Raw genomic sequence first — 13,341 nt, forward strand, 5'->3', positions numbered from 1 at the left:
ATTCAGACGCTAGATAACCATAGCACTTGATAAAGCGACGTAAAATAAACTACCAAAAAGGCATTCAGTACTCAGTCTCATCACAGTAGCTGCTGGAAGTGTTTCCCACCTTGTGTGATACATAATTCACATCACATCATTTATAGAAACTGCTTCATTAAACCTATTCACTAAATGTAGTATTGTTTGTCTGCACTGTTAATGTAGTATTGTTTGACTGCATGGAACTGGGTGGCCAGGAAATTTACATCTGAAGTTTTCTCTTGAGACTTGCTGAAGGTTGGCAGGTTGATAACTAGACGTGTTAGCTGTGCCAGTCTGTACTTCAGTGGCGGCTCGTAGTCAAATGTCCAGGGTAGGCAAAATTTACAGAACATTTTTATGTAATTCCCGCGATTCAATGACAGCTCGCTTTCATCATGCCCCCCCGAAAATTTAACTCTTGCTTACATAACAATACTGTTACATCAATGAGCCGTCTCATAATTTGTCGGTTTTTTCTAGTTTATTGTAATACTGTTGTCTTGCAACCCTTGTTGTTCAGACAACATTTCCGAAATTGGATTCAAATTCTTTTCAAGTCTCTTTAGACTTACCGAGTTACAAATATGATCTGATTCCAAGTACCTTCTTTAGATTACAGTAACAAACGTGACCACCTACAGCTTAGCTTTAACTTCACTTCCTGTTAGCCATTTATGTGTTTCATACCATACTTACTTACTTACAAATGGCTTTTAAAGAATCCGCAGGTTCATTGCCGCCCTCACGTAAGCCCGCCATCGGTCCCTACATTGTGCAAGATTAATCCAGTCTCTATCATCATATCCCACCTCCCTAAAATCCATTTTAATATATCCTCCCATCTACGTCTCGACCTCCCCAAATGTCTTTTTTCCTCCGGCCTCCCAACTAACACACTATATGCATTTCTGGATTCGCCCATACGTGCTACATGCCCTGCCCATTTCAAACGTCTGGATTTAATGTTCCTAATTATGTCAGGTGAAGAATACAATGCGTGCAGTTCTGCGTTATGTAACTTTCTCCATTCTCCTGTAACTTCATCCCTCTTAGCCCCAAATATTTTCCTAAGAACCTTATTCTCAAACACCCTTAACCTATGTTCCTCTCTCAAAGTGAGAGTCCAAGTTTCACTATCATACAGAACAACCGGTAATATAACTGTTTTATAAATTCTAAATTTAAGATTTTTTGACAGCCGACTGGATGACAAAAGCTTCTCAATCGAATAATAACAGGCATTTCCCATATTTATTCTGTGTTTAATTTCCTCCCGAGTATCATTTATATATGTTACTGTTGCTCCAAGATATTTGAATTTTTCCACCTTATCGAAAGATAAACCTCCAATTTTTATATTTCCATTTCATAGTGTTTCATACCATGAAGGATTAAATTTTCTTGCACCTTTAGCACTGACTTTATGAACAATAGAGCTTAATGCAAGAGTGGGCCGTCCATTGTCCAAAATACTTCTCTTTTCAATGTCATTACGACGCGAAAACGGACAACGTAACAGTTTACTTATTATATCAGTCATAATATAATATTATTGTTATCACTTACATTAACTATAAATCACCAAATATACGTAACATTAATATACAGTACGTACTTGCAAAAATCACATTTTCTAAAATACACTATTAAAAAAACATCTTTTAAAACACACTGTTTAAAAACTGTTATACTACTCGTAACAATCTACGTTCCAACTCGTGAAACTTTCAAACAGAAATTTCGCAAATCGTAGGTGTTCGATAATGCTCGTGGGTTCTCGTTAGGGCAGGCAGAATTCTAGCGCGCTGGCTTCAGCATAGAACGCATGCGCTAAGAAAGCATTTAGAATAGCGATCTCTTTTAATGCTTACTCCAGGGCCAGCTTTGAAGTTACGTGGAAGGTCGGCTAACTTCGCTTCTGCCTACCTTCTGACAGTTCTGACGCATCGTGATCTGTCCAGTGTATTCTTGTCGCATAAATCGAACTGCCAGTAGTAAGCAACGTCCAACTAACCCTAAAAAAATCCCATTCATAGTTAATTGAAGAATTTCTAAGCACCTAGACAAGAGTATGTAATTATATAAGGTTTTCCAAATGTGTTGGGGTAGTTAATAAAAATCCTCTTTTAGGTTTTTCTAAATGTGTTGAGGTAGGCTTAGCCTACCCTGCCTGCCCTGAGGAGCCGCCTCTGCTGTACTTGACAGCTGACAGTAAAGGCGCGCAGTGAATAAGCTAACAATGAGTGCAGTTATTCTCTTACGTTGTGTTGTGTTTTGCAATGGTTACATATTCAGTGTGTGAACATGTACTTACACATTTATATGGTGTCATTATACTTCCAAATTCGAGTGTTTCAATGTCTATAAACAGAATTTTCAACATTATATTAAATGGACGAAGAAGTTAACATAAAGTTAACACTTAACTTAGCAAAGCTTCATTTCTCACACTAGTTTATTAAACCTTGTCGGACCGTAAAGAAAACAACTATCACAATGTCCATATTTTTATGTGTTGTATGTGTATTCGTTTCTGAATGAACTGGCTCTCCTCATAATTAGAGAGTCAGTCAAACTCTTACGGAACCACCTATATGGACTCTAATTCAGTGTACTGAAAAAACTGACACACCATTATCATTTTTCTTTCTCTTATTAGGTTTCATTGCTTCTTTACTTGTAACTTTTTTTTTATTCTGTATACTGCCATTGTTTGTTTGTTTGTTTGTGTACTTGTTTACTTTTTTCTTACTGTTATCTTTCATCATCTGTTTGTTCTTGTATTGTTTTGTATGTTTTGTGTAATGGCAGCCTCTAATTTGAGGAAGCTCTAGTAAATAAAAAAGTATTGTGAAATTTTAATTTTTCTACTAACTTTTTTTCTATTGTTCTATTAAAATTATAGCATACGAGGCCTGTCTAAAAAGTATCCGACCTTAATTTTTCCCGCGTAAAGTTGTGATTCTAAGGCGGCGCCACTGTGCATGGTGGAAGGAGGAACTGTAATGCGCATGCTTGAATTTTTTCACCGCATTCGCTTGTGCCAGTCACTGGCTGGTGGTCGCCAAGTAAGATGCTGTTCTAGGTGTTTGTCGGATTTAGTTTTCTCGCAAGATGACTGAACGAATTGAGCAAAGATACTGCATCAAATTTTGTCAAAAGCTTGGTGATTCTCAAAGTCAAACAATTCGTAAGATTCAGCAGGTGTTTGGGGAAGATGCGATGGGTGTAACACAAATTAAGGAGTGGTTCAACCGATTCAAAGATGGCCGCACATCAGCGGAGAGTGAGCAGCGTTGTGGCAGGCCCCAAACTGCTCGGAGTGCAGCTGTTGTTGAGAGGGTGCGAAATTTGGTGATGGCAGATCGTCGTTTGACCGTGCGGGAGATTGCCGAAGAGGTTGGAGTGAGTAAAGATTCTGCACATGCAATTTTGCGTGATGATTTGAACATGAACCGAGTGGCTGCGAAATTCTTGCCCAAGTTGTTGTCCCCGAAACAAAAGGACCTCCGTCGTGACGTTGCACAGGACCTTCTGGACACCGCCAACACTGATCCTGGGTTTCTGAACACCGTGATAACTGGAGATGAGTCATGGGTGTACGGGTACGACCCAGGAACAAAAAGACAGTCGTCGCAATGGAAGCATCCCGAGTCTCCAAGGCCGAAGAAAGTGCGGCAGGTGCGAAGCAAAATCAAGGTGATGCTGACTGTTTTCTTTGATGTTCGTGGAATTGTGCATCACGAATACGCACCGGAAGGACAAATGGTGACAAAGGAGTACTATCACGATGTTCTCCGGCGACTCCGTGATGCAGTTCGGCGCAAAAGACCAGACATGTGGACGGCGAACAACTGGCACTTGCATCACGACAACGCCCCCGCACATTCATCCCAATTGATACACACTTTCTTGGCCAAACATGGAATTACAACCGTTCACCAACCTCCCTACTCTCCAGACCTGGCTCCTTGCGACTTCTGGTTGTTTCCAAAATTGAAGACACCACTGAAAGGATCCCATTTTGAGAGTAGAGAAGAGATAATGCGGAATGCGACGACGGAGCTGAACACCATTCCAAAAGAAGACTTCCAGAGGTGTTTCCGGCAGTGGAAGGATCGGTGGGCTAAGTGTGTGCAAGCACAAGGGGCCTACTTTGAAGGGGATTAGGGTCCCAACCCCGTCAGGTATTTGAAATATTTTTTCTGGCTAAAGGTCGGATACTTTTTAGACAGACCTCGTATAGTCTATTAACCTATTGTATCCTATAGGATACATTGTCAATTTAAGTGAACCACACTGGCTTAAAATTTGTGCATATTCTTTATTACCGGGTATGTTTAAATTTCAATATATTGTGTTTAATGTTAAAGGGACGCAGTGAATTTTGGCGTCGAAAGATGAGGACTTTCCACGGAGTAATTGACGTCAATAAAGATGGTGTTGTATCGTACGATGATTTCCAGATTCTGGCAGAAAGATTTGTCAACTTGGGCCACCTAACAGAGAAGCAGCAGTACGAATTTCAAGACGTTCTAAAGGTAAGATGGTTACGGTCGGCATTGTCACAATTTTGTAACTCAATTTATATTACAGAAATTGAGAAAAAATTAGTCCTGTTGCCTAAATTTATTTTGTGGTATCGAATACCATACATTTTATGGTATAATAGTTAACCATAAAGTTATGTTGAAATAATTTAAGAAATATTCAACATGTCTATAAAATAACATGCACACAAAATAATGATTATAAATAAAATAAAAAAGGATCTGTCATTCAGTAAGTCTCTGTCTGTCTTCAGTGGCAGTTGTATAATATCCTTCTTTATATACGATTTTACACAATAAAATTATTGGAGTATATTATTTTGACACAATATACACACTGTAAAGAAGTATGGAATATTACTTGGAAGATACAGTAATTTTTAGTTTTAACAAAAGTTATTGGAATAAATTGAGTAATATTCTACCAGCATTAAAAAAAATGCTTCGGAGTGTGACGGATACCACGTCGAAACTAGTCAGCCAGGCAATTTACCGTAATATTAACACAGTAAAGCAATGTCACTGGCCACAAGGTTGTGACAAGTAACAAAAGTGTTGTTGTTTGTTGTTTTCTAATGCCAGGCGTTTGACAATAAAGTAATTTGACCTCTTGCACTCCAATATTTTTCAAAGATATTATGATGGTCAGCCACTGAAGCACAGATTTTGAGGTGTTCCGAATCCATTTCTTGGTTTGAGTTGCACAATGGGGAGTTAGGGGACTGATATATTCCAATTCTATGCAGGTGTTTGGCCAAACAATCATGGCCTGTTGGCAATCTAAATGCAGCTACAGACGATTTTCGTGGTAAATCGGGAATTAACTGTGGATTATGATGCAGAGAGTTCCATTTTTTCCCTTGAGATTAGGTTATCAAATTTTGTTTGTTGAAGTCTAAGTATGTAGATTTAATAAATCTCTTCACAGAATAATACGTAGATTTAGAAACAGGTCTGTAAGTAGCAGTGCTGCCCTTCTTTGCTAGAACATCCGCATTCTCGTTTCCCAGGATTCCACTATAAATACCGGTATGTCTTGATATTATTCAACATTCTCCATCCTTCCTAACTTGTATATAAAGGAAATGGAGAAGTATATGTTATAAGGTTAGATTAAACGACATGTTGTCTTTTGTTATTAGGAAGTGTGGGAGAAACAGTGGGGGGCACTGGATCGTTACAATCTGGTGAAGACCGAGGAATACTTGGAAAACATGCATCACGTGCTGAACGACAAATCTCTTAAGAAGAAGGCTCACCACTTCCTGCCATATTTGTTCAAGGTGATATATCCATCTTATCTGAACTTTGCACTTAGTTTATTACACATATTTGAAGTGACATTGCATTCATATCTGTTGAGTGGATTCATACACACTCACTTCCAAGGGAAACGTAACAATTCATATTCACAGAGAGGACTCAAATTTAATATTATTTCCAAAGGAACCACATATGCAGGCTACATTACAATTGACACTGCATACCTGTCCAGAGGACTCATGCATACCTGATTCCAAAGAAACTAGTTTTAATACATCTGATACCAACTTTGTTTAAGGAGAGTTTAATATGGAAGACAAATGTTGTGAGATGTTGGTTTTGTGTTCCAGGCTGTGGATAAAGACAAGGACGGAGTGATATCAGTAGAGGAATTCAAGCTGTTTTTCGAATGCTTGGGATTGGATCATCAGGTCAGGAAAAAATACCATACATTCATTTATTTTATTCCATAGATCTTACATGAGCTATGAAGCTTTAAGATGTGGAACAAGTCAAAATTGTACAATATTACAATTACAATTTTTAGAAATTTTTACAGTTTTACAATTTAATAATTTTGTACAATTTTTTACAATATTTTGGCGAGATGTAGTGAGATGAGGTGAGGTCCGAGGATTCGCCAAAAGATTACCCGGCATTTGCCTTTTGGTTGGGAAAAACCTCGGAAAAACCCAACCAGGTAATCAAATCAAAGTGGTTGATGCTGAGGACTCGCCATAGATCATCCGGCTTAAGTACCATGGCTGGGGAAAACCTCGGAAGAAACCAAAGACCAAAGGGGGATCCAACCCAAGCCCAAATGCAGCTCCGGATCAGCAACCCAGTGAGTCTGCCGACTGAGCTACATCAATGGCTCTGCTAAAAGTATACAATACATAGCCAATCAGACTATTAAATTTACAAACGCAAACGATCATTCATAAGTTGAGCTATATGTATAATACAAAACAAGTATGTTAATTAAATTCAATCAGTTGTGATATACAGGAATTGATAATACATATCATGCAAACGAGTTACCTGTCTAGAAAATACATTTGTATACCAGTGACTACTATTGGATTTTATTAAGAGGACTAGAATGTTGCATCGATTAATACACAGATTGTGCTTATTTCACTATTTTTAAAGGTTCTTAGTGACTGTTAATTACACAAGACACTATAGTATGAGTTGTTTCTTGAAACGAATTGTTTCTAGAAACTAGCTTTAATTACATTTAGATAGATTTTACTTAGGAAGTATTATAGCTAATGTTTTGAAATTTTTCGCAATAATAAATCAGTTCATTACAAACAAAATGATATGTTATGACAATAACATACTGTATAACTGAAGTGATAAGATGTCAGAAAAAAATAAAGAAGAAATGCTAATTTTGAAGTCTAATGTTTAAGTGTGTAGAAATGTTTTGAATGCTACAAATGATCTCATCACTGTATGGTTACCTAGACAATGGGCTTTCCCAACACAAGTTATAAATTGGAGGGTACACCAGGGGTCGAACTCAGGTCCACAGGATTATAGGTCCAGTGCTCTAGCTACTAGACCACCATGGGGTTTTGTATAGTGATATTAGATGTACTTAATTTTGAAAGTGGTTTGAAATGAATCCGTGTTATAGTTTTCATTTTGTAACTAATTTATTAGGTTCAGTTTATTGGAATCACCCTATATACTACTGATTACCTGATCAGCACATCTGTGATGTTATAGCCCAAATTAAGGGACAGAATGTTTCCAAGTTGTAAAAGAAAATAGTACCGTTACTGGTGAGATACCTTGGTATGACTGGATGCCTTATTAAAATACTCTAATATCAATAAGACTGTGGCAGTCCTTTGTAGTGTTGTCAGCAAGCACCAGCTAATGCAATATCTGTCTGAAATTTTAATCATGATTAACCATATGCCTAAGATGTGCTCTATGTACAAACTTTAATGTGCCATTTTTTTACACTTGTTTTTTATATTTACAGGATGCAATTCACTCCTTCAGAACCATCGATATGAATAGTGACGGCTTCTTGAGCCTCAAGGAGTTTGTAAAACTTGGCCGTGAATTTTTCCTGACAGAAGATGAACGCAAGCCCAGCAAAGTGTTCTGGGGACCCCTCGTGAAGCCATGAAAGACGAAAGCTCCAAAATTTTTTATGCATTTAGTTTACTACTTCTTGTCTCATTAATTTATCTATGCCTAATTTTTAAGTACTTTATATGTAACAGATACTGATGTATGCAATTATTGAATTTTACTTAAATTTCTTTACTGACCTATTTATGACTTTGTGGACTGGTATTCAAAAATATTCATACACAAGCAGCATTTGTGTATAAAATACTGTTAAATTTAACTTTAACTAATTCGCAATATACAAACACAAGGTTTGGCTTCTTGAGAGCCAGACTCAGGGAAAGTCCTTGAATTGAGACTTACATTGACCCATTGAACACCTTATATAAAGAGTGAATCGTAAGTAATGTCATTAATTTCAGGGGGTTATTCTTTGAGATATTTCAAAGAAAAAAGTTTAATACAATTTTGCTCGTTTTTGCTTCCTTTTGGAGATAAAAATTGTTTCATAGGAAGCATTTCATATAGTGTTTTGGGAAAGCCATTGATTGAATTTCCAATATACTCAGTCAATTTAAGAGAGCAGTGTATTATGATAATAAATTATTGAAAGAATTTTAGTTTTGTCCTTTAAATGTACAGAAATTTTATCCGAACAAATGTAACTTTTCGTTCTGCAAAGAAATTTTACATTTTAACATTTGTTCGGATCAAATTTCTGCACATTTAAAGGACAAAACTAAAATTCTTTCAATCATTTATAATCATAATACACTGCTCTTGTAAATTGACTGAGCATATTGGGAATTAAATCAATGGTTTTCCCAAAACACACTAAGTAATACCGGTATTTCATAAAAAAAAAAAAAAACTTTATCTCGAAGAGGAAGAAAAAACGAGCAAAACTGTATTAAGCATTTTTGTTTGAAATATCGTGAAGAATAACCCCCTGAAATTAACGACATTATTTACATTTCATCCTGTATATGTGATGATTGTCCAAGTGTGATGAGTGGCATTCTTGAACCTGATGACAGGTAGACCATCCTATCTCGGCCCTGACAGAGCCAGGTCTCATCTCAGACGTGTACCTGTTAAGTCCCAGGCTCTGGAAGCCCAAACCCTTTTATATATCAGCATCGGAAACCTGTACAACCCCCAGACTTCACCCCAACCTATTTTTAACTACTGCTCAATCACAATCACCCACTTCTACACACAACCACTTGTTTGTGAGTGAACACTGGACCTAAAGCCAGCCAGCACCACACAGATTAGTTGAACATTCGAAATAATAGCACAGATAACAACAAAGAGAGTATCAGATAGGTCACATTCCTATGTTATTCATATTGTAAAAGCTAACATGGATGTGTGACCACATTGTTTGAAAAAAAAAAAAAAAAAAATGTAAGAATCAGTTTGTGGTGGAGCCTGTAGATAGATTCTGATTTTTTTTTTTTACAAAAACACAAAAAGTCTCAGAAAATGTAATTTTGCTTTTATTTCACAGAAAGATATACATTTTGTATTTTATCGCGGATTTAAGCATAAAATTACTTAGAATAACTCTTCTTGGGTTCTCAGCCAGGTGAGTTGGAGATTAGCTTCCAAGCTTTCGACGGCTAGCTCTGCCATCTTCTTCAGGGACGAAGTACAGCATGGAAACCTGCCATCAATACGCTTAGACCACCAGCACACGGCAGACAGTCGGGACCAGCAAGTGGCTCCTGATTGGCTGACGTGTCCACCAACCAGAATGCGCCTGGCGGTCGGGACTAGGAACTAGCTCCTGATTGGCCCGCAGCGGGAAGCCCTACTTTTGCATATATACCTGCTAGATGTGGTCCCACATCACTTCGTCCCTGAAGAAGATGGCAGAGCTAGCCGTCGAAAGCTTGGAAGCTAATCTCCAACTCACCTGGCTGAGAACCCGAGAAGAGTTATTCTACATCAAACGCCTGGAAAGCCTCAAGTCATTCATAAAATTACTTATTTTGACAGCATTTAGGAACATTTCGCATTTATCATGACTGTAAAAATCTACAATTTCTAACAATCATATACAAATTCAGGGAGAAATTAAAATAATATAACGCATGACAATGTTAATTTAATACACAATGAATTTCTGAAATATTTCTATTATGACGGTATTGATTATACTTACGTGCTTTAATTAAATAATTGATCATGTGTTTTATATACCAGTATTTGATAAAAATATTGATGCTTCCATGCTGGCATCTATCCTCGAATAATGTTTCTGTGTAATAATGCATTCTTGACATTATTGCTGAAGTTCTTTTATGTAATTAGAGAAACGCGAAGTGCCTTTAATCTGAGCCCTCTTACTTCAAAATTCCAACCTTGTGCACACAAAATAAATTATTGGCACTGAAAAGTGCCTTTTCGTAAGCATGACAACTCTGCTCTTTTTAGTATTTCAAGATATAATTGAGGGGCTTTGAACAAAAAGCAGGTAAGTGATGGAAACCTAGTTTTGAGGAAATTACAGTTAAAGTTCTACATGCAATGAAATATTATACACTAGTTTGGTGAAATGATGCCCATACAGCAGCACTGCACAGTGTGATCTCTTACCTGATTTTATCCCAAACAAACATCCTTTTGGGCTATCACAACACGCACTTACCTCATTTTTTTAATAATGTCACTTACCTGCTTTTTGTTCTAAGCCCCTCAATTGTCAGTGAGGAATCCATATACTGAAATTTTCCCGCCAAATATATTTCAAAAGAAATATTTATGATTACAGTACTTTAAATGTGATTTTAGTCTCTATTTTACACACATATTTGATATAGCAGAGTTTATGTTCATCAAAATAAATGTACTGTACAAGGGCGTACTCAAGGCAGGTGGTTACCGGGTGTGAACCCATTCCCTTGCACTTGAAATAAAATTACATATATTTGATTATTTCCATGGATTTTCCTGTTATGTAAAGTAAAGTGGTTTACCTATCATATACAAATAAATGTTGGCTATATATAAGTTACAGTTAAAGTTCTACATGCAATGAAATATTATACACTAGTTTGGTATGTAATATATATGTAATATATATGTAATATATGTAAGTGTAATAATGACACAAGAATTTTTTTATTATACAAAATTGAACACAAGTTAAAATTTGTTAAAAATAGAATGACTATGAAATTACGTTTCAAAGATTTTATAAGAATATTCATGAATATGTTCTATTAGAACATAGTATAATATTAATTAATATACTCTAACGTAATGAAACATACAATTTAAAATAAAATACAATGTAAACTGTACACAATTTTAATAATGACCCCCTCCCTTGACAAAATTCTGCGTATGCCACTGGCACTATACTGTAATTCGAGAGATTTAGAAAATATTTTCTTATTAAGAGCAAATGAGATCCTTAATTAAAGAAGTGCAAGCGAATGAATCGAAACTTTGATGACTGTTGTATTTAATATTACTACTGCACTTTTAGGAACTGCCTGTATAATATGTTGACAAATATTAATAACCATTTTTATATTCCTTATAAATCTGCTCCTCATTAACATTGGTATGGGTAGCTCAGTTGGTAGAGCAACTGGCTATAGACTGGGATGTCCTGGGTTCAATCCCGCGTGATAACAGGATTTGCTCATTGACTAAACTTCCAAACAGCTCAGCCGCCTATAAAATTAAGTACTGGGTCTTTACCGGAGGTAAAAGACAGTTGAAGCGTGGTGCTGACCACACTACCCCATTCTAGTGCTGAGGTCAAGAAAGCGTGGAGCTCTACCTCCATGTCCCCAAAGTGCCTTCATGACGTGTATTATAGGGGATATCTTTACCTTTAAGTTATTTTCATACAAAACAATGTATATTTTTATTACACACTGAACACCTAGTTACATAAGATAACCTCTGTAAAACTGCAGTGTGTTTGTTATCAGAACAGTAACATTCATTGTGAGATGCAGAACAATATTGTCTGTTTGTTACAGCTTTAGGTTATAGTACAATTTCAAGTTTTACTCTAAACAAAAGAATATAGTCATTATTTTGGAATAACAGGAAATATATCCTTTTCTGAGACATTGTATTACATACACATTTTAAAACGCTAATAGTATACGAACATATGGGCTTGTAATACAGCTCAAAATAAATTTTAATTTTTCATATATTTTATCTTAAGCTGTATTGTTTTCAGTTTTATTAAAAACTCCCTGATGATGTCATATCCTGTTCACCTCCTTTTATGAAGACTTGCTACATGTGTTTCTATTAAAATATGGACCATATCAATAGAGAAATATGAAGAAACACAAAATGTTATATCCGAACTCTAAAAACTACTTTTCAGAACTTCTGTACTACACACACTGGACCAATTAGTGATGAAGAATCTCGAGCTAACCGAAGCAGCTAAGAAGACAAATGTGAAGAACGATCATGTATCATTGAATTATTTCTCCTCCCATTTTCGTTGCATCATTGCACATAGTCCGTCATGCTCCATTATCTATTAGGGGCTGTGAGGAAGAATTCATGTGATCTCCAAGCCTGTTTGCTACTTGTCTCACTGTGTTTTCACTGTTCTCTTGAAGGTAATAAGTAAATTTTATGGAAAAAATTTGAGGGGGAGGAGAAGACTAGCCTATGTGGCAAACCTTGAGACGGATTGAATGGAGCAAGGTGGACTGTATAGAAAATCACGAGGCACTAAGTTCATCTTACACTTGTGTTTCTATGTAAGCCCAATTGACATCGGACCAAACCTTTCACTTCTGAATGTTACAATTTTGCTCTTCTTGTAAGTCGAAAATAGGCATTTCAATTCAGAAGGTTCAACCACTAGTCTAAAGGGAAAAAGGATGGAAATAGTCGAGAAAAAGAAGCAAAAGGAGAAGAGCAGGGTAGTAACGGAAATGGAACCAGAAGAAAAGTGAGAGAAGATATGAAGTAGAACAACAAGAAAAAGGAGTAACGAAAGAGAAGAAATCAAGTAAAACAAGGATAGCAGGAGTAGATAGAGATGGATGAAAAAAAGAAGTGAAGTAAAATGAGAGCAGAAAGATAACAATAGCAAAAAAATTAGTAATAGCAACAGGAGAAGAGAAAGGTAGGGTGAATAAAGGAAAGATCAGTAATAGTGGATGAAACAGAAAGAGAAGACAAAGGGCATAAAGCAAAAGATGACAAATGTAGTAGAAGAACGAAAGGAAATGACGAGTCAAAAGAATAGCAATAACAGTAACAAATACTACTACTTCGTCGCCTTGGTACTCAAATGAAAGGGTATTGGCTTATGATGACCGTGGACTAGGGTTCAAGTCTCTGCGATGGCAATTGTGGTGGACTAATCAATGTTCATCAAGGTTTTCTTTAGGGTTCTTCCACTTCATCA

At 36.5% G+C, this 13,341-nt stretch overlaps 1 protein-coding gene across 3 annotated transcripts in view; it reads left to right on the forward strand.

Moving 5' to 3' along the window:
* Positions 1 to 10,942, forward strand: part of CBP (sarcoplasmic calcium-binding protein) — a 36,019-nt gene extending 25,077 nt beyond the window's left edge. For all 3 annotated transcript variants that reach the window (XM_069827759.1, XM_069827760.1, XM_069827762.1), the window contains 4 exons: positions 4,398 to 4,565; positions 5,717 to 5,857; positions 6,188 to 6,268; positions 7,837 to 10,942. In XM_069827759.1, the coding sequence (XP_069683860.1) occupies positions 4,398 to 4,565; positions 5,717 to 5,857; positions 6,188 to 6,268; positions 7,837 to 7,986 (540 nt within the window). In that variant the 3' untranslated portion in view covers positions 7,987 to 10,942. The remainder of the gene's footprint in view (positions 1 to 4,397; positions 4,566 to 5,716; positions 5,858 to 6,187; positions 6,269 to 7,836) is intronic.
* The last annotated feature ends 2,399 nt before the right edge of the window (positions 10,943 to 13,341 follow it).

This window comes from Periplaneta americana, chromosome 6 (genome assembly GCF_040183065.1).
Source record: "Periplaneta americana isolate PAMFEO1 chromosome 6, P.americana_PAMFEO1_priV1, whole genome shotgun sequence".
Lineage (NCBI taxonomy): Eukaryota > Metazoa > Arthropoda > Insecta > Blattodea > Blattidae > Periplaneta > Periplaneta americana.